General features: G+C 43.3%; 1 protein-coding gene and 1 long non-coding RNA gene across 6 annotated transcripts; both read left to right on the top strand.

Annotated features, from left to right (window-relative positions):
• The first annotated feature begins 3,070 nt into the window (after nt 1–3,070).
• LOC133116720 (interleukin-18 receptor accessory protein-like) lies at nt 3,071–14,277 on the top strand. Of its 5 annotated transcripts, none has more exons than XM_061226610.1 (12): nt 3,071–3,263; nt 3,783–3,873; nt 4,510–4,640; nt 4,807–5,065; nt 5,943–6,147; nt 6,613–6,748; nt 7,695–7,763; nt 8,649–8,775; nt 8,934–9,088; nt 9,408–9,548; nt 10,131–10,301; nt 12,989–14,277. In XM_061226610.1, the coding sequence occupies exons 3-12, from the start codon at nt 4,568–4,570 to the stop codon at nt 13,354–13,356; spliced, it is 1,704 nt and encodes a 567-aa protein (XP_061082594.1). In that variant the 5' UTR covers nt 3,071–3,263; nt 3,783–3,873; nt 4,510–4,567; the 3' UTR covers nt 13,357–14,277. The 5 variants fall into 5 exon arrangements, with proteins under 5 accessions (XP_061082594.1, XP_061082595.1, XP_061082596.1 ...); XM_061226611.1 differs by having other exon boundaries at nt 3,783–4,220; XM_061226612.1 differs by lacking the exon at nt 3,783–3,873.
• Nucleotides 14,278–16,162: 1,885 nt separating this feature from the next.
• LOC133116234 (uncharacterized) lies at nt 16,163–17,484 on the top strand. The gene is made up of 3 exons (XR_009705850.1): nt 16,163–16,493; nt 16,926–17,248; nt 17,382–17,484. It is a non-coding gene; the product is annotated as an uncharacterized LOC133116234 (long non-coding RNA).
• The last annotated feature ends 4,711 nt before the right edge of the window (nt 17,485–22,195 follow it).

Genomic DNA, 22,195 nt, shown 5'->3' with positions numbered 1-22,195 from the left:
ATTTCAAAAGGTATAAAGATTTGCCGGGAGTTGTGGCTGGGTATGGCTGCTGTAAGGACTTGCTTCGTCCCTGTTATACTTATTAAAGTGTTGTGTTGTTGAATCTTGCTATATGGGTTCTCTCCCTTCCTAAGTGCAACACAACATTTGGCGACGAGAGAAGTCGAAAATGATATACAACAGATACCACTGTGTAAAATAAATCGATATTGATTGTTGTTGATTGTACTCTTAAAGGGTTCTGATTTTCTGCATGTTTACACTAGGACTCGGAACTATACTGTCCTCTCAGGTCCTCTTTGCACTTGTTCTTGTGTTTAATTTGCACTTTGTTGTACGTCGCTCTGGATAAGAGCGTCTGCTAAATGCCATGCAATGTAATGTAATGTAATGTAATGAAATTTACGCATTTACGCACGTCCTGGGTTTCATGCTTACGCAACCTTTTGACATGAATCCTACGCACAGTTTTATAAATGAGGCCCCTGGTCTTACTCGCAGAAGTTCTCGCTTTGACTGGCTTACTGTGTTTGCGATTTACATGCAAAGCACTAAACCTCGTTTACAGGGTGAAGGCTTATAATGCCGTTGTGGTAAGGGATTTATCTGCATCGCGTGAATGCTGATGTGAAGTTAAGGTTAAAGTGACGCGTGTTGAGCATTTTCAGTAATTTATGTAGGCTACTTACTGTTGTGTTTTGAGTCATTTATCACTCGTGTTTGTTTCATTCTGTAGGAATATATACAAAACCTGGAGACGTTCACCGTGATGTGATGTTTGATAATATCTGTAATGCACATGTTGAACAGATAAATATTAGTGCACCATGCCTACTGTATGTGTCTAATCTCAAATGAGGATTGATTTTGGCACACCTACACAATAGAATTTGTTTACAAATTATGAGAGAAAAAAAAATGTATTTTATCCAATGGTCTACCACCGCCACCCCCACCCTACCCCCAAGCCCAAAAAAACCCCAAAAAAATCCAGAGGAAAAACAAATCCAGAGGAACTGTGACAAAACTTTAGCAAAACCCCCAATTTGCACATTTTACACAACTGAACTACAGAACCATGAGCATTATCTCAACCCTGTTTGCTTTTGTTTCAACCTCATGGGTCCTCCAATGAAATGTATTGAGGCTTATAGGCACTTACTGGCAGGCTGTTTCGTCCTTAATGGTAATTGTGATCGTCCTTCTGCCTCTGTGTTCTCGAAGAGGCCGTAGACTTCCTGTGTCACAGTCTGTGGTGGCTATCTGTGACAATAACAATAGGCTGGGCGTTTCTCTTGCTGTTTCTCTTGTAAAAACATGGAAATGAGAATTACATTTCTCTATGGCTGTTGTTCCTATTTACGGATGGTATCATACCTGATATTCTGGACTCTACAGAAGTCACGGAAACTGTGCATCTCCCTCTGTAGTTGCATTACTGACTCATTACCTGGTTTCATGCACAATTCCAACAAAGGTTTGTCTTGTTTAACTGGATTCTGACATCTTCTGTTCTTGTTGATATTATAGTAGTGTAATAGAGGTTCTCAAAAAGTAATGAAAATATGTTGATGCAGATTAAAGCGAAATAAACATAGATTGATGTACACTCTTTGGGAGTCTTTGTGTCCTCTGTTTCCACAATGATCAACTGTATGGTCAGTGAGCATCTGACTCCTGTTTTACTAATGGTTTTGGTTGAAATTTGATCACTGTTGTGCACAGTAGTTCTTAGAAAGTTTGCACTGTGGGTCAAATGGGTTGAAATGTAATGGTTACAGTATATTCAGTTCAGTTTAAAATTATATTCTGAGGAAAGAAAATATTCAATTATAAATAATATACACTGATGTATGCTGTTGGTCCTCCATGTGCTGCCAAAACAGTTCTGACCAAAACAGTACAAGACCTCTGAAGGTGCCCTGTGGTATCTGGCACCACAACATTCACAGCAGATCCTTTAAGTCCTTTATGTTGTGAGGTGGAGCCGCCATCCATCTTGACTTCCAGCACATCCCACAGATGCTCGATCAGATTGATATCTGGGGAATGAGGAGGCCAGGGCAACACCTTAAACTCTGTTGTTGTGTTCCTCCAACCATTCCTGAACAATGTGTGAAGTGTGGCAGGGCATATCATCCAGCTGAAAAAGACCACTGCCATCGGGGAACACCATTTTACCATATTGTACCTTGTGCTATTCTGCATGATTCTGCATGTAGTATGTGATTTTACACTGGTTTCAATGCAGTGGGGCATATAGAGTCGTATACTTTAAAGTTTTGTCCAGGTTCACCCTCATAACACTGAAATGAAAGTGCTTCTTTGATTAATGTTTGTAAGTATGTCAGATTATGTGTAAATAGAGTTCCACACAAAAAAAGAAATCCACAGATTTTATTTCTGACAAAAAATATTCTTTCACAGATACTACAGTGGAACTGCTATTGGTCGGCAAATGTAAAATAAAAGTGTAAATCTTTTGATTATGCAGTCTTGGTTGTGAAATCTGTGCGTTGCATTGTCTCATTTTATTTAGCGGGTCTGATTATACTCATTTACACGGACCGGGTGATGTTTTACTGCGTAGCAGGCCCACCTGATCATCGCAATCACCCGCAGGAGAAATGATATGCACATGGGTGATGAAATTAAAATGTGAGCATTAATCTATCGTCCTTATGGGGATTTTTATGACAACAATAAATCGGGGCACTTTCAGCTGTGTGTGTGTGTGCAGACATATTTATATTTGTGTGTGGACATTTATGCGTGTATGTGTGTGTGATTCTGCACAAAGCATCCCCTCACAGATGCCACAAAAGAGACCTTGCTAAATGTCACACCCATCAAGTACTCTCTTGAAGTGAAAAGCAGCGCGGTGCTTTACTGAGAAGTCAAGATTAGGACTGGCAAAATATTACAGCAAATGACATCTTTTTGTTTCTATCACTTAAACACCTTTGCCACAGTTTCCTTAGCAACCCGCACTTCAAGTATAAGATCCTGTATGACGAGCAGAGGTGGGGGTTCTTCTGCAAACTTCATCATCTCTGCTGATTTCACAGGAAGAAGGCTCCTGCAAGTCCCTCACCCATCAGCATGTGAAACACCCAAACCTTTTCCCTCGGACTAGCCTTCACACTCATGATGCCTGGAATGTCTTTGCAGGATGGAGGCAGCCTGGCTTCCCCTCTGGCTAACAGAAGAGTTTGATGTTTGATGTTTTCTGCAGTGTGTGAACGCATTCTGTTAACAGCAGTGTAAGTAACAGACTCATAAGTCTCATCAATAAAATTATGTGAAAGATTTTTTTTGTAGGGTTGCAACGGATTAGTAAGAGGTATATTATCACTGGAAGCTTGTAGTATTGTAGTCAAATGTAGTATTTTACTAAATAATGTTTATCCGCTCATAAAATGTTATTGTATGGCAATATAGGGCGGCCTGTAGCGTAGTGGTTAAGGTAAAGGACTGGGACATGCAAAGTCAGGGGTTCTAATCCCGGTGTAGCCACAATAAGATCCGCACAGCCGCTGGGCCCTTGAGCAAGGCCCTTAACCCTGCATTGCTCCAGGGGAGGATTGTCTCCTGCTTAGTCTAATCAACTGTACGTCGCTCTGGATAAGAGCGTCTGCCAAATGCCAATAATGTAATGTAATGTAATGTAATATAAAATACCTCTGGAGACCACAGTTCAAATAAATGAAGGTAATGTAAGGTTATGAGGCTGGCAATATTGTATTCACGTGTGTGATTTTTTATTTTTTTATTTTTTTCAGTGCAATGTCTGTCAAGTAACTGAAATTGACAGTGATATTAAAAGAAGATGCAAACATTCATGATTATTTGAAAGGTGAAAACTAAATAGTGGTGAGTGGTCAAATTAGCATCAAGTTCCTATATATAAAATCAATATATGTGTAGAATGTAATAATGCTCAGGAATTGATATTATGTCTCATAATTGCTCAGCAATCTTGGCCAGATTCGCTTCCTGTTTCCTTTTTTTCCCTTTGGCATGTAGTATCTTCATAAGACAGTAGCTGCCACTTTACTGAGCGAAACTGAAAGATTTTTAGTCTCATAGCTCTTACTTGTCATACGTTTCCTGTATTTCAAAATGTAAAACACATTTTGAGAGTGGTGGGCAAGAAACTAAAAATGGAAAATGAAACAGCGGCAAAACAATTTCCTACTGCCAACCGCCAACCATTTCAGGTAAGACCAGTCGAAGACAAAACCCAAACCGAGAAACTCGCTTCAAGAACCGAGCGAGTTAGGAAACCACTGAAGAAGATAACATTTCAAAAGATGTTCGCTTAGCAGGAACTAAAACTGCCAGGAGACCGGCTCTGTCTCACACATGAAGTAACATGTCATTTGAGCAGTGCTATGGATGAGGACAAACTCTGTGCCAGTGGAGCACATGAACAGAAGAGTCACATAAGGCTGCTGCAGTGCCTTACCCAGCTTTACATTGCTCTCTTTTGTCTTACATCAAACCCAGGCACATGGCCATATCCTGCTAGCCCAAAACACAGTGGAGTCTCTGCGCAATTCAGGAAATGGTCGACAACCGTGCACTTGCTCTTGTTGTTGTTGTTGTTTTGCTCCAGAAATGGCTTCTTGAATTCAGAGGTACTTTTAAAAATTATACTTTTCCTGTTTGTCTCTCTCTCTCTCTCTCTCTCTCTCTCTCTCTCGCTCTCTCTCCACTCACTAACTCACACATACAAGATGCATTGGTCTTAATGATACCTGTATCTGAATGTTGTATTCGTATTTGTGTCTTGCCCACATGCAGGTGTGTGTTCCAGCTCTGTATTGTTTGCATATAAAGCTTTAGATGGGGAGCTTTTCATACTGCAGTGTGCCTCTCCACACCAACCCTATCTCTTCAACAAATCTGCGGTCCTGCAGCAAAGCATAGTGTGGTTCTGGCACGAGGGAGAGAAGAAGAGAGAGCTTCCTGGGATGGATGACAGCATTGTGAAAGTGGGGAATTCCCTGTGGTTTTCTAAAATAACTGAAAAGCACTCTGGGAACTATTCCTGTTATAACAGGTAGATAAAGCTTTGGAGACTTTTATTCAAGTGTTGCCACATTAGGGCTGTGTAATAGATGGAGTCCTTACCCACAAACCAATTCATTGATTTCCCTGCAGTCTTTGCTGCCCTGTTTTAATGGCTCCGCCTAGAACTTCCTAGAAATAAAATTTGGCTGACATGCCACACTGGTCAAGTCAACAACAACCAAAAATTTTTTTTACAATCACATTTTAGTTTCAGGGCGGCACGGATGGTGCACTGCCGCCTCACAGCAAGGAGAAGGGGTGGGATAAACAGTGTTGTGGTTTGAGTGGGTTTGTTGCGACAATTCCTCTTGAGTTAGAAGTCAGAAATGACCTTTAAATGACCTTTAAAGTACCTTAAAATATTAATTCAGGTTTATTTATGTTCATCTTCAGACAGCTCACTGTTCCACTTCTTTATTTTACATTACTATGTTGTAACAACAAAATGGCATGGATGGTGCAGTGGGTAGCACTGCCGCCTCACAGCAAGGAGGTCCTGGGTTCGAATCCCCGTCGGCTGGGGCCTCTCTGTGTGGAGTTTGCTTGTTCTCCCCGTGTCTGCGTGGGTTTCCTCCCGGTACTCCAGTTTCCTCCCACCGTCCAAAGACATGCAGGTTAGGCTGATTGGAGAGTCTAAATTGCCTGTAGGTATGAGTGTGTGAGTGAATGAATGGTGTGTGTGCCCTGCGATGGACTGGCGACCTGTCCAGGGTGTATTCCTGCCTTTTGCCCAATGTAGGCTGGGATAGGCTCCAGCCCCCCTGCGACCCTGTTCAGGATAAGCGGGTTTGGATAATGGCTGGATGGATGGATGGATGGCTTTTAGTTTCAGGCACTATACTAACACCACTGCTGCAATGTCACAGGAACACTGCAGGAGTGTTGGCTGTTGGTTGGGGCGGAGATGGTGCGTTGCACTTCCTGGTTGATGTGGTACAGAGGAATGAGACTGTGTGCCATGACGATTGGCAGAGCGAGGTCACCCTGTTTATTGAACAGGGGAGCACAATCGCCTGTCCAGATGTGAGGTGCTATACATCAGCTCCAATAGAAGCCATCAGGTGGTACAAGGTGAGCAGCAGATACCTGTGCAGATACATTATTGGCATTTGGCAGACGCTCTTATCCAGAGTGATGTACAGAGCAAGGACGTACAGATAAAAGGTTACAGGTGAGTAGCAGTGAAAGCCCTGTTATACGGCAAATACAAACAGAAAGGGGTCATTTTTCAGCGTACCAATGATTCATCATTATTTGTGATATGCATTCTACAGTATGAAGGTTGTAAGCTATTTCCAACCAAAGTCTGCTTGTGATTTTCACATGTCTGAGGCTAATTTCCATATACTGTATTCCATGGACAGCACGACCTCTGTTATACATGATACTCAGTAACCGTGATATTAAGGCAGCCACATTGTTTCATACATTACAGCCAATAATAATGGATTGTGTTTTGTAGTGCCTTGTAGTATTTCTAGTATTTATTCGGAAGTATGAAATAATGAAATAAATAATCAATAATAATGTTTTCAGAATCATTTCTCCAGCAGGAAGTCGGACCAGCTTATTCTAGTAAGGATCCATGCAAATGCAAACTTCACCTGCGACCTCAGCTATGTGGAAGGGCTCCACTGGACCTTCAGAAGGACTGTCAGAGTCAAAGCTATACGTGAGAGATCCATTTTTACTCCATTTCCCTTGTTCTGTCTTCACCCCACATCTCTGCATGTTCATTCAACCAGCCTGGAGCTGACGTACAGCTAGTAAATGGCAGGCATTTATATAGCGCCATTATCCAAAGCGCTGTACAACTGATGCTTCTCCATTCACCCATTCATACACACACTCACACACCGACGGCGATTGGCTGCCATGCAAGACCTCGACCAGCTCGTCAGGAGCATTTGGGGGTTAGGTGTCTTGCTCAGGGACACTTCGACACAGCCCGGGCGGGCGATCGAACTGGCAACCCTCCGACTGCCAGACGACTGCTCTTACTGCCTGAGCCATGTCGCCCCACAATAGTAGCAACAGCCATTTAAAATATTTACACTTTTTTGTAAGTATAAATATTTGCATAACTAGTTGTTGTGCACAGAGAGTAACAAGAAAAAATGTATCTGCAAGTCGATAAAGTTTAATGAGACCAAAACATTGATTTGTTGATGACACCAATAAGGCATTACCCTCCAGGACCTTTGACCACAGTCAGGACCAACATTATCTGGACCAATGTCATACCATAGTGCCAAATGTCAGTTAACTGGAAAGCGATGCTTTATCCGAACAGACCTCGGTCTGAGACAGAGCGTGAAGAACATACTAAAGGATAACCAAGCTATGACCAGCTTGAAATGACCAGCTACCAATTGTTTCAAAACATAGCTTGTGCTGGTCAAACCATGTTGAGTATGGAGCTGGTCTGAACTGGTCAACCAGCTACCAGCTGTTTCAAAACCTAGCCAGAGCAGTTTTTCTCAGCAGGGTGTTGATCCAAAACATAGTAACTGTTTAGAAAGGTGAGAACATCTGCGAACATCTCTCATAAAGCTATCAAAGATCAGATTGCATACCCACCAAACCCATCACCGATAAAAGCTTTATTTTCCTCTTAGCGCCGGACACCAAGTCCCTGCCCAACATCCTGTATCCCCACGGTAACAAGACAGAGGAAGTGGAGCTGGGTATGGTATTCTGGAGTTTTACACTGCACTGCTGAGTATACACTCAGTGAGCACTTTATTAGGTATTTATTAGACTTCTACTACTGTAGCCTATGCACTTAGAGTTATGATTCGTTGTGCATTCAGAGATGCTCTTCTGCATGCCACTGTTGTAATTACATTAATGGCATTTGGTAGACGCTCTTGTCCAGAGGGATGTACAGTTGATTAGACTAAGCAGGAGACTATCCTCCCCTTGAGCAATGCAGGGTTAAGGGCCTTGCTCAAGGGCCCAACGGCTGTGCAGATCTTATTGTGGCTACACTGGGGATCGAACTACCAACCTTGCGGGTCCCAGTCATTTACCTTAACCACTACACTACGGGCCGCCTGTAATGTGTGGTTATTTGTGATACTGTCACCTTCCTGTCAGCTTTGCCCAGTCTGGCCCTTCTCCTCTGACCTCTCTCATTATAAAGGTGTTTCTGTCTGCAGAACTGCTTCACACTGGATGTTTTTGTTTTTTGCACCATTCTTTGCAAACTCTAGAGACTAGTGTGCGTGGAAATCCCAGGAGATCAGCAGTTTCTGAGATACTCAAACCACCCTGTCTGTCCCCAACAATCATTCCATGGTCAAAGTCACTGAGATCACATTTTTTCCCCATTCTGATGGTTGAACATTAACTGAAGCTCCTGACCCGTATCTACATGATTGTATGTATTACACTGCTGCCACACTATTGGCTGATTAGATAATCACATGGATTAGTAGGTGTAATAAAGTAAAAATGTTCCCAATAAAGTGCTCAGTGAGTGTACAAGCAAGGCTCCTGTCTTTGACAATTTCATATTCGTATCGAGGTGAGGATAGGTTTTGATCTTTTGTTTTGTGTTTTGCTCTCAGGAAAGCGTCATACACTCACGTGTAAGGTACAATTCGGTTATGAGAGGAACTCCAGTGCAATGGTCAGATGGTGGGTCAGATACCATGACAACGGCAGCATTGGAGCTTTGGAGATGGACCCTCCTAAGTGAGTTTCATGAACAAATGAGTTACTGTCCAGCTGTATTTTAAAGCATTTGCATATGATTTAGTATTGAAGAGTGTGTTTGTATGTTTTTCTCTCAAAAGTATGTTGTGTCTGCTGTTGTGAAAATAATACGCATAGACTCACTGGCATGATTCTAGGATAGTGCATTCCTCCATCTGGGAAAGTACCACCAATTACAGTGCACACCTGCAGCAAGTGACCCAGAGGAACCTGGAAGCAACATTCACCTGCTGGGCACAGAACTCCAGAGGCAATACCAGTGCTACCATCAGACTACAGAGAAGACCTGAAGGTGCTATTGCTGAAAAATACAACTGCTACTGATATTACCAGTTCGTGTTGGTTCTGTTCCAGTGACTGGACATTCTAATCCAAGTTTGTGTTGGTTCTGTTCCGGTGATTGATCATATTATCTCAGTTTGTGTTGGTCCTGTTCCAGTGACTGGACATGCTAATCCCAGTTTGTGTTGGTTCTGTTGCAGTGACTGGACATGCTAATCCCAGTTTGTGTTGGTTCTGTTCCATTGACTGGACATGCTAATCCCAGTTTGTGTTGGTTCTGTTCCAGTGGCTGGACATGCTAATCCCAGTTTGTGTTGGTTCTGTTCCAGTGGCTGGACTCTTACTCATTATTGTGGGGCCTGCTGTCACAGTGGTGCTCATAAGTGGATTCAGCATATTAGTGTGGATTTATTGGCTGGAGATTTACCTTTTGTACAGAACCTACTTCTCACTGGAAGAAACAGTCTCAGGTGAGGTGCCCTTGAGCACACGTGACCATTCTATAGCATATGGCTGAAATAACTTAATCATTTTTTAATTTATCTCATTACATTTTTGTATTATTATGTATTATATTTATTGCACTTTAATGAATTCATATACTATAACCAACAATAAAAATACAAGCTTAGTGTACAGTGCACTGCAGTTTTTCCTTGTTAACTTGCTCTGTATTTGTCTGTAAATGAGTGGAATTTTCACTGACACAGGCCATTGAAACTATCAGAAAATGCAGTGCTTGGAACACAAAACATTATTGTACAGTAAAGCTAACTTTTTTGAATATGTTTGCTGTGTAAAAGTAAAAACCCTTTCATGTCCAATCTATAAGCATACAGTATATTTAATGAGAACCTCTCCATTGTATTGAAAGTTTGCTTGATATTACATTTAAAAATGAACCGACAGTAGGCCTATAGACTCATCTATGGGAGAGTGCACAAGAAGTAAATGGTGATATGATGAAGATATAATGTGTATCAAGTAAACTATGGATTTTACATTTTCCCCGTCTATTTCGTGTTTTCTGTGTTGCTCCATGTGTGGGACAGCAGGAAAGGAGTATGACGCCTTTGTGTCGTATGTGAGTGACTCTTCCTCAGAGGAGGAACACTGCACACAGACAGGGGAGACCCTGGGAATGCACCACCTGCCCAATGTGCTGGAGAAACAGTATGGCTACAGGCTGTGTCTGCTGCAGAGAGACCTGGCACCTGGAGGAGGTGAGACTCACTCTGACAGGAACCTACACAGCTCAGCACTCTTAAGACTTTAACTGTTGTAGTATTGAGTTAAATGTGTTGTTCTGTGGCGAATGGTACAAAGTGCTGTGGTAGCGGTCGTAGCATTAGCAGTGTTAACAGTCGCAGCAGTGTCAGTAGCAGTTGTGTCAGCAGCAGTGTCAGTTGCAGTAGCGTCAGTGTCAGTAGCAGTAGTGTCAGTAGCAGTATCAGTAGCAGTGTCAGTAGCAGCAGTGTCAGTAGCCGTAGCAGTAGTGTCAGTGTCAGTAGCGTCAGTGTCAGTAGCAGTAGTGTCAGTAGCAGTGTCAGTATCAGTAGTGTCAGTAGCAGTATCAGTAGCAGTGTCAATAGCAGTAGTGTCAGCAGCAGTGTCAGTAGCAATAGTGTCAGCAGAAGTGTCAGTAGCAGTAGTGTCAGTAGCAGTAGCAGTAGCAGTGTCAGTAGCAGTAGTGTCAGCAATAGTTTCCGTAGCAGTAGCAGTAGTGTCAGTATCAGTGTCAGTAGCAGTAGCAGTAGCAGCAGTGTCCGCAGTAGTGTCAGTAGCAGTATCAGCAGCAGTGTCAGTAGCAGTAGCAGTAGTGTCAGTGCCAGTGTCAGTAGCAGTAGTAGTGTCAGTAGCAGCAGTGTCAGTAGCAGTAGCAGTAGTGTCATTGTCAGTGGCAGTAGCATCAGTGTCAGTAGCAGTAGTGTCAGTAGCAGTGTCTGTAGCAGTAGTGTCAGCAGCAATGTCCGTAGCAATACTGTCAGCAGTAGTGTCAGCAGCAGTGTCAGTAGCAGTAGCAGCAGTGTCAGTCTCAGTGTCAGTATCAGTAACAGTAGTGTCAGTATCAGTGTCAGTAGCAGTAGCAGCAGTGGCAGTATCAGTGTCAGTAGCAGCAGCAGCAGTATCAACAGTAGTGTCAGTAGCAGTAGCAGCAGTGGCAGTAGCAGTAGTGTCAGTATAAGTGTCAGTAGCAGTATCAGCAGCAGTGTCAGTAGCAGTAGCAGTAGTGTCAGTGTAAGTGTCAGTAGCAGTATCAGTAGCAGTGTCAGCAGCAGTAGTAATGTTAAATGTGTTGTTCTGTGGTGAATGGTACAAAGTGCTGTGGTAGCGGTCGTAGCATTAGCAGTGTCAGTAGAAGTGTCAGTAGCAGTAGTGTCAGCAGCAGTGTCAGTAGCAGTAGCGTCAGTCTCAGTAGCAGTAGCGTCAGTAGTAGTATCAGTAGCAGTGTCAGTAGCAGTAGTGTCAGTAGCAGTATCAGTAGCAGTGTCAATAGCAGTAGCAGCAGTGTCAGTCTCAGTGTCAGTTTCAGTAACAGTAGTGTCAGTATCAGTGTCAGTAGCAGCAGTGTCAGTATCAGTAGCAGTAGCAGCAGTATCAGCAGTAGTGTCAGTAGCAGTAGCAGCAGTGTCAGTAGCAGTAGCAGTAGTGTCAGTATCAGTAGCAGTAGCAGTAGTGTCAGTAGCAGTATCAGTAGCAGTGTCAATAGCAGTAGCAGCAGTGTCAGTCTCAGTGTCAGTTTCAGTAACAGTAGTGTCAGTATCAGTGTCAGTAGCAGCAGTGTCAGTATCAGTGTCAGTAGCAGTAGCAGCAGTATCAGCAGTAGTGTCAGTAGCAGTAGCAGCAGTGTCAGTAGCAGTAGCAGTAGTGTCAGTATCAGTAGCAGTAGCAGCAGTGTCAGCAGTAGTGTCAGTAGCAGTACCAGCAGCAGCAGTGTCAGTAGTAGTGTCAGTGGCAGTAGTGTCAGTATAAGTGTCAATAGCAGCAGCAGCAGTGTCAGCAGTAGTGTCACTAGCAGTAGCAGCAGTGTCAGTTGCAGTGTCAGTAGTAGTGTCAGTAGTGTCAGTAGCAGTGTCAGCAGCAGTAGCAGCAGTGTCAGCAGTAGTGTCAGCAGCAGTAGCGTCTGTATCAGTGTCAGTAGCAGTAGCATCAGTGTCAGTATCAATGTCAGTAGCAGTAGCAGCAGTGACAGTATCAGTGTCAGTGGCAGTAGTGTCAGCAGCAGTGCCAGTAGAAGTAGCAGCAGTGTCAGTATCAGTGTCAGTAGCAGTAGCAGCAGTAGTGTCAGTAGCAGTAGCAGCAGTGTCAGTAGCAGTAGCAGTAGTGTCAGTGTCAGTAGCAGTAGCAGTAGCAGTAGCAGCAGTGTCAGTAGCAGTAGCAGTAGTGTCAGTATCAGTGTCAGTAGCAGCAGTGTCAGTAATTGTGTCAGTAGCAGTAGTTTCAGCAGCAGTGTCAGTAGCAGTATCAGTATCAGTGTCAGCAGTAGTGTCAGTAGCAGTAGCAGTAGCAGTAGTGTCAGTATCAGTGTCAGTAGCAGTAGCAGCAGTGTCAGTAGCAGTGTCAGTAGCAGTGTCAGTAGCAGTAGTTTCAGCAGCAGTGTCAGTAGCAGTATCAGTATCAGTGTCAGCAGTAGTGTCAGTAGCAGTAGCAGTAGCAGCAGTGTCAGTAGCAGTAGTGTCAGTATCAGTGTCAGTAGCAGCAGTGTCAGTATCAGTGTCAGTAGCAGCAGTGTCAGCAGTAGTGTCAGTGGCAGTGTCAGTATCAGTAGCAGTAGCAGTAGCAGCAGTGTCAGTAGCAGTAGCATGTCAGTATCAGTATCAGTGTCAGTAGCAGTAGTGTCAGCAGTAGTGTCAGTAGCAGTAGCCGTAGTGTCAGTAGCAGTAATAATGCTAGCTGTTCTGTGGTGCAGTGTACACAGAGGACGTGGTGTGGGCGATGCAGAGGAGCAGGAGAGTGATCTGTGTGCTGAGCTCCTGTTACCTGCGCAGCAGCTGCCTGTTTGAGCTGGAGACCAGCCTGGAAGCCCTGCAGCAGGACAGAGGCCTCCGGCTCATCCTGGTGTGGAGCAGCCCGGCACCTCCCTGCCTCAAAGGCCTGCCCCTGCCCCCCACCGTCAGGCGGGCCCTGAGAGTGCTCCCTGCGCTCCACTGGAGCCCTTCCCAGCTCAGGCCCTCCCAGGGACCCTTCTGGAAGGCCCTAAAGCGGGCCATGCCGATCAGCCCCCTGCCACCGCCATCAAGCTCTGCACCGAAGGGTGGGCTACCTGGGGAGACATAGCTGTGCGCTATCACACCTCCATCCACCTACACACACATGCTCTGTCTATACAATCATAAAAACTGTTATCATTGAGTTATTTATCCTTGTATTTATTTGGAATTTTAGGTAAATAGCAGTGCACTGATGGGTATTTATCGCAGAAATAAACAGGGAGGTAAATGTATCCGCTCCGTCTGTTGTTACAAGGTGAAGATGGAGTGACCTTTGGATAAGATGGTCTGCTAATGGCAATAAAGTACAGGTTTAGCTACTGTGACTAAAAGCAGCCACTTCAGGAAGGCATTATTTTAAATGTGTGAAGTTTCCAAAGTGTCTGTCTTCAATGGAACGCTTTTTACAGCTGAACAATGACATTTCATCGCTCAGAATGACGTGTGAGTACTGGGCAGTACAGTTATGTGTGCATATATTTTTCTGTTGTTACAACGTAGTAATGTAAAATAAAGAAGTGGAACAGTGAGCTGTTCGAAGATGAACATAAATAAACCTGAATTCATATTTAAAGGTACTTTAAAGGTCTTTTAAAGGTAATTTCTGACTTCTAACGGTCAAGAGGAATTGTCACAACAAACCCCCTCAAACCACAACACTGTTTATCCCACCCCTTCTCTGTGGACGTGCTGACGTTGAGATGCCATTGGCTGCGGCAATTAGAACCAATTTTCAACCAATGAGCTTCAATTATTGCACTGCTATAAGATGTTTTGTTACAGAGTGCTGGCCCATCAACTGCATATTTTGAAACCTAATTTAAGGACTATAAACACAGGCAGATGGTGAGTCAACATGTCAGTGAGCCTTTTTCAATGACAGAAAGGGATTTACAATGATCATGTAACAATGTTTTAACACAAAAATCTTACCTATTGTACCTTTAATTTCCGGGGTTAAAAATCATCGTCATCATCATCATCATCATTATCATCATTCTTATTTATTATTATTATTATTATTATTATTATTATTATTATTATTATTATTATTGTTGTTGTTGTTGTTTCTTTAATTTTTATTTTTGTACTATATATGAATGAATCTTCAAATAAAAATGAAAAGAAAAGTTCAGTGTAAGCTTCATACCGTAACAGTACCCAATCGCTGTCTTTGGGAAGGAATAGGTTTTGATAGTACTGTGGAAAGTACTATCATGTGGAAAGCTGCAGGATGAAGCATAACTCCCCACCATTAGGTGGCAATGCCCAGCACGCAATGACGGAAGTACTAAATCGTAGATATCTCCGTCAACTAGGAACTTTCATAGCCGGTTTCCATAAGTTTTATAACATTAGAGATGTATCTCCGAACACAACGTTAAGTATGAATTTATTTCACGAGGTAATAGAATGAATAGATGAATATGTTAATAATAAATAAATATATAGGCGGCATTGATGTACCCTGACTAAGATCGTATCTTGTTAGCTAGTTCACCTGAAGCTGCTACAACAGGGTGCAGTTTAGCGGTCTAAATTAACTGAATTCATTATAAACGAGCTGACGACATTGCTTTCAGACTGTTCACAAATATGTTGATGTTTTAAAGTACATTTCACTTGAAGGACAAAGTAAAAATTCCTTTTGGGTCCAAACACCTGAGGCCTCATTTATAAACGTTGCGTAGGCACAAAAGAATGCGTACGCCACTTTCTAAGCAAACTTTGGCATTTATAAAAAAACGAACTTGACGGGAAAATGTGCGGTTCTCCACGGAAACTCTGACCCATGCGTACGCACATTAACTGGAGAAATGAGAAACTGTGCCTTTAATGCTCGTGACGTAAGACCAGGAAAAAGGGAAGTGAAACAGGATGTAAAAAGGTTTGCCGGGAGTTGTGGCTGGGTATGGCTGCTGTAAGGACGTGCGTCATCCCTGTTATACTTATTAAAGTGTTGTGTTGTTGAATCTCGCTATACGGGTTCTCTCCCTTCCTAAGTGCAACACAACATTTGGCGACGAAAGAAGTCGAAAATGATATACAACAGATACCACTGTGTAAAATAAATCGAAATTGATTGTTGTTGATTGTACTCTTTAAAAGGTTCTGATTTTCTGCATGTTTACACTAGGACTCGGAACTATACTGTCCTCTCAGGTCCTCTTTGCACTTGTTCTTGTGTTTAATTTGCACTTTGTTGTACGTCGCTCTGGATGAGAGCGTCTGCTAAATGCCATGCAATGTAATGTAATGAAATATTACCTCTCACGTATCATATACGAAGAGTTAATTTGCAAAAACGGATTAAAGCCTCTCTTACGACGAATAAACAAACAGCTGTTTGATTGATGCTCCCTGGAGTGCCCAAAAAATATGATTTAGGATGATAAATATAAACGGAGATGTTGTTGTAAAATAATCCCTCAAATATGTTAAACAATACTCCATGTTATTAAATGTATTCTCATAAATAATATGGTGAACAGTCGGACAAATTGCGCTGCACTCATGCCGTTTACAATGCGTCAGTCGGGCAGATACGAGCATAGTTTCATATATTGTCATCATATTCATATATTATGTTTTATAATGTTTTTATTGTTATACATTTTTGTTCGTTTTATCTCTTAATTTTGTAACTGTGTTTTCAATGGTGCTAGACAAATAACGTGTATTATTATTATTATTATCATCGTCATCATCACATTCGTTGTGCAGAACTGTTCGTCATTTACAATCAATCAGGATAATTCCCACACCTGTAGCTTTTCAGAGGCAATCAAATGGGTGGGTATAAAAGGGCATGCAATCATGATGCGCAATTACGCACAATGGCTTATTTGGCACTGTTAAGAGGATGTGGCAAATCGAAGACTTCGGAGGGAGCAAATCTTCCGAGACCAACAGGATCCACTGGCCAATGATGATGAGTGGCTTATGAGCCGGTTCCGACTTCCACGAGCTGTTCTTTCGGATCTCTGTGCTGTATTGAGCCCAGCTTTACAGCGAAACAGAAACCATGCCGTGCCGGTCCCACTTCAAGTCCTCACAACACTGGGATTTCTGGCAACAGGGACTTTTCAGAGGGAATTGGCTGACAGATCAGGGATATCTCAGCCAACCCTTAGTCGTGTTATGCCAGACGTGTTGGGAGGTGTAATTGGTTTGGTGCATCTGTACATCAACTTTCCTTACACGGTGGGTGAACAGGCAAATAAAGTGCAATTTGCAGCAATGTCCGGTTTCCCCTTAATGTCATCGGTGCTATTGACTGCACTCATGTTGCTATAAGGGCACCGACTGAGAATGAAAATGCTTTCATTAATCGAAAGCATTTTCATTCTATGAATGTCCAAATCGTGTGTGATGCAGACATGTTACTGACCAATGTAGTGGCTCGGTGGCCTGGATCAACCCATGATTCATTTATATTGAGACACAGCAGTGTTGGGCGCAGAGTTGAGGCCGGGGCTGTGCCAGATGGCTGGCTTCTAGGTACGGATAATTAATGTAGAAATCTTCAATAAATTGCGATTTTTCTCTATAGTGTCAAACCCATTCACGAATCTTGCAGGTGACAGTGGATATCCCCTAAAACAGTGGCTGCTCACCCCTTTCCCCAACCCACAGAGCGCAGAGGAGAGGAACTACAACATGCGCCACAGCCAGGCACGCGCTGTTGTGGAGCGCACCATCAGGCTTTTTAAAGGCAGATGGCGTTGCCTTGATGCTACAGGAGGAAAACTGCTCTACAAGCCCGAAAAGGTGTGCCATATAGTGATGGCGTGTGCTGTGTTACATAATGTGGCACAGCTAAGGAATGTGGCTATACCCCCTGATGCTGATGGTCGCGCTGACCCCGAGCCCAACCCCTATCCCCAGGCATTTGAGCCAATCGCTGCTGCCGTGCGCCAGCGTGTGGCTGTGATGCGTCGCTTGTAAAAACACAAAAGGTATGGACACCAATATCTATTTATTTAGGAACTGTTTCATTGTATTACTCATTTCAATGAACACATTTTTGATGTCATTCAACTCTCTGGCAACCGCGTTGATGGAGTCGATGGTTTCTCTCTGCATTTGCAGGACTGCATTGGTGAGGACACCACAGCACACAGCTCCTCCGCTGCACTGCCACCGACCCCGCTGGAACACGCAGCTGCACTGCCACCGACCCCGCTGGAACACGAGCTGCAGCGCCACCGACCCCGCTGGAACACGAGCTGCAGCGCCACCGACCCCGCTGGAACACGAGCTGCAGCGCCACCGACCCCGCTGGAACACGAGCTGCACTGCCACCGACCCCGCTGGAACACGAGCTGCACTGCCACCGACCCCGCTGGAACACGAGCTGCAGCGCCACCGACCCCGCTGGAACACGAGCTGCAGCGCCACCGACCCCGCTGGAACACGAGCTGCAGCGCCACCGACCCCGCTGGAACACGAGCTGCACTGCCACCGACCCCGCTGGAACACGAGCTGCAGCGCCACCGACCCCGCTGGAACACGAGCTGCAGCGCCACCGACCCCGCTGGAACACGAGCTGCAGCGCCACCGACCCCGCTGGAACACGAGCTGCACTGCCACCGACCCCGCTGGAACACGAGCTGCAGCGCCACCGACCCCGCTGGAACACGAGCTGCAGCGCCACCGACCCCGCTGGAACACGAGCTGCACTGCCACCGACTTGTAAATCGGTGTCCCCCTCTGCCTCCGTCACTACTCCACTCAGGAGGGGTTCACCGATTATCCCTGCCAGCTTCTGGTCCAGCGGTGTGAGCTCCGGTGTCCCCTCTCCCCCGCCTGTGGTGCAAACGCTCCACCTGTGCATGGCTGCGTGCTTTTTAGCGTCCAGTTTAATGTCAGACCACTTTTTTTTTTTTATGTCGGCGATGGTCCGAACCGCTGACCCCACAGTATTCACAGCATCAGCGACATGCTGCCACTCTAACGCCTTTTTGGCATTAGTAATGCCCACACTGTGCCCACCAAATAACATCTTCTTTCGGGTGTCCACCTCGCAAACAAGAACTTCAATCTCACACTGTGAGAAATTCCTTTTCCTGGCCTTCTTTTCAGAGTTTGGCATTGTCGTTTTCGTGAAATGCATATTCATTAGGGGCATTTCACTGCCTATTTATAGCCAACTGTGGGCGGGACATGAAGCTGGCAAAGCTGCGCCACATTTAGAGTTGATTGTGATTTATGAAGGAAAATTGGCGTGGGACGTGCGTATGCACTGTTTTATAAATCAGAATATTGTTTTGCGTACGCACGTCCTAGGTTTCATGCTTACGCAACCTTTTGACGTGAATCCTAAGCACAGTTTTATAAATGAGGCCCCTGGTCTTACTCGCAGAAGTTCTCGCTTTGACTGGCTTACTGTGTTTGCGATTTACATGCAAAGCACTAAATCTCGTTTACAGGGTGAAGGCTTATAATGCCGTTGTGGTAAGGGATTTATCTGCATAGCGTGAACGCTGATGTGAAATTAAGATTAAAGTGACGCGTGTTGAGCATTTTCAGTAATTTACGTAGGCTACTTACTGTTGTGTTTTGAGTCATTTATCACTCGTGTTTGTTTCATTCTGTAGGAATATATACAAAACCTGGAGACGTTCACCGTGATGTGATGTTTGATAATATCTGTAATGCACATGTTGAACAGATAAATATTAGTGCACCGTACTGTATGTGTCTAATCTCAAATGAGGATTGATTTTGGCACACCTACACAATAGAATTTTTTTTACAAATTATGAGAAAATGAAAATGTCTTTTATCCAATGGTCTACCACTGCCAGCCCCACCCTACCCCCAAGCCCAAAAAAACCCCAAAAAAATCCAGAGGAAAAACAAATCCAGAGGAACTGTGACAAAACTTTAGCAAAACCCCCAATTTGCACATTTTACGCAACTGAACAACAGGACCATGAGCATTATCACAACCCTGTTTGCTTTTGTTTCAACCTTATGGGTCCTCCGATGAAATGTATTGAGGCTTATAGGCACTTACTGGCAGGCTGTTTTGTCCTTAATGGTAATGGTGATCTTCCTTCTGCCTCTGTGTTCTCGAAGAGGCCATAGACTTCCTGTGTCACAGTCTGTGGTGGCTATCTGTGACAATAACAATAGACTGGGCGTTTCTCTTGCTGTTTCTCTTGTAAAAACATGGAAATGAGAATTACATTTCTCAGGATTCTCTATGGCTGCTGTTCCTATTTACGGATGGCATCATACCTGATATTCTGGACTCTACAGAAGTCACGGAAACTGTGCATCTCCCTCTGTAGTTGCATTACTGACTCATTACCTGGTTTCATGCACAATTCCAACAAAGGTTTGTCTTGTTTAACTGGATTCTGACATCTTCTGTTCTTGTTGATATTTTAGTAGTGTAATAGAGGTTCTCAAAAAGTAATGAAAATATGTTGATGCAGATTAAAGCAAAATAAACATAGATTGATGTACACTCTTTGGGAGTCTTTGTGTCCTCTGTTTCCACAATGATCAACTGTATGGCCAGTGAGCATCTGACTCCTGTTTTACTAATGGTTTTGGTTGAAATTTGATCACTGTTGTGCACAGTAGTTCTTAGAAAGTTTGCACTGTGGGTCAAATGGGTTGAAATGTAATGGTTACAGTATATTCAGTTCAGTTTAAAATTATATTCTGAGGAAAGAAAATATTCAATTATATACACTGATGTATGCTGTTGTTCCTCCATGTGCTGCCAAAACAGTTCTGACCAAAACAGTACAAGACCTCTGAAGGTGCCCTGTGGTATCTGGCACCACAACATTCACAGCAGATCCTTTAAGTCCTTTATGTTGTGAGGTGGAGCCGCCATCCATCTTGACTTCCAGCACATCCCACAGATGCTCGATCAGATTGATATCTGGGGAATGAAGAGGCCAGGGCAACACCTTGAACTCTGTTGTTGTGTTCCTCCAACCATTCCTGAACAATGTGTGAAGTGTGGCAGGGCATATCATCCAGCTGAAAAAGACCACTGCCATCGGGGAACACCATTTTACCATATTGTACCTTGTGCTATTCTGCATGTAGTATGTGATTTTACACTGGTTTCAATGCAGTGGGGCATATAGAGTCGTACACTGTAAAGTTTTGTCCAGGTTCACTTTAACATCCAAACCCTCATAACACTGAAATGAAAGGGCCCCTTTGATTAATGTTTGTAAGTATGTCAGATTATGTGAAAATAGAGTTCCACACACAAAAAAAGAAATCCACAGATTTTATTTCTGACAAAAAATATTCTTTCACAGATACTACAGTGGAACTGCTATTGATCGGCAAATGTAAAAAAAAAGTGTAAATCTTTTGATTATGCAGTCTTGGTTGTGAAATATGTGCGTTGCATTGTCTCATTTTATTTAGCGGGTCTGATTATACTCATTTACACAGACCAGGTGATGTTTCACTGCATAGCAGGCCCACCTGATCATCGCAATCACCCGCAGGAGAAATGATATGCACATAGGTGATGAAATTAATATGTGAGCATTAATCTATCTTCCTTGTGGGGATTTTTATGAGAAATAATAAAAAAATAATGCAAAATATTACAGCAAATGACATCTTTCTGTTTCTATCACTTAAACACCTTTGCCACAGTTTCCTTAGCAACCCGCACTTCAAGTATAAGATCCTGTATGACAGGCAAAGGTGGGTGTTCTTCTGCAAACTTCATCATCTCTGCTGATTTCACAGGAAGAAGGCTCCTGCAAGCCCCTCACCCATCAGCATGTGAAACACCCAAACCGTTTCCCTCGGACTAGCCTTCACACTCATGATGCCTGGAATGTCTTTGCAGGATGGAGGCAGCCTGGCTTCCCCTCTGGCTAACAGAAGAGTTTGATATTTGATGTTTTCTGCAGTGTGAACGCATTCTGTTAACAGCAGTGTAAGTAACAGACTCATAAGGTCTCATAAATAAAATTATGTGAAAGATTTTTTTGTAGGGTTGCAATGGACTAGTAAGAGGTTTATTATCACTGGAAGATTGTAGTATTGTAGTCAAATATAGTATTTAACTAAATAATGTTTATCCGCTTATAAAATGCTATTGTATGGCAATATAAAATACCTCTGGAGACCACAGTTCAAATCAATGAAGATAATGTAAGGTTATGAGGCTGGCAATATTGTATTCACGTGTGTGATTATTTTATTTTTTTCTCAGTGCAATGTCTGTAACAGTCAAATAACTGAAATTGACAGTGATATTAAAAGAAGATGCAAACATTCATGATTATTTGAAAGGTGAAAACTAAATAGTGGTGAGTGGTCAAATTAGCACCAAGTTCCTGTATATAAAGATCTGCTTCCTTTTTTTCCCTTTGGCATCGTCATAGGACAGTAGCTGTCTCTTTACTGAGCAAAACTTAAATATTTTTAGTCTCATAGCTCTTACTTTTCATACGTTTCCTGTCTTTCAAAATGTAAAACACATTTTGAGTGGTGGGCAAGAAACTAAAAATGGAAAATGAAACAGCGGCAAAACAATTGCCTACTGCCAACCGCCAACCATTTCAGGTAAGACCAGTCGAAGACAAAACCCAAACCGAGAAACTCGCTTCAAGAACCGAGCGAGTTAGGAAACCACTGAAGAAGATAACATTTCAAAACATGTTCGCTTAGCAGGAACTAAACCTGCCAGGAGACCGGCCTACTTTTCCTGTTTGTCTGTTGCCCTATGTCTCTCTCTCTCTCTCTCTCTCTCTCTCTCTCTCTCTCTCTCTCGCTCTCTCTCCACTCACACATACAAGATGCATTGGTCTTAATGATACCTGTATCTGAATGTTGTATTCGTATTTGTGTCTTGCCCACATGCAGGTGTGTGTTCCAGCTCTGTATTGTTTGCATATAAAGCTTTA

The sequence above is a fragment of the Conger conger genome, chromosome 17 (genome assembly GCF_963514075.1).
Source record: "Conger conger chromosome 17, fConCon1.1, whole genome shotgun sequence".
NCBI lineage: Eukaryota > Metazoa > Chordata > Actinopteri > Anguilliformes > Congridae > Conger > Conger conger.
The sequence above is the reverse complement of the archived record's forward strand: the minus strand, read 5'-3'. Positions and strand labels throughout refer to the sequence as shown.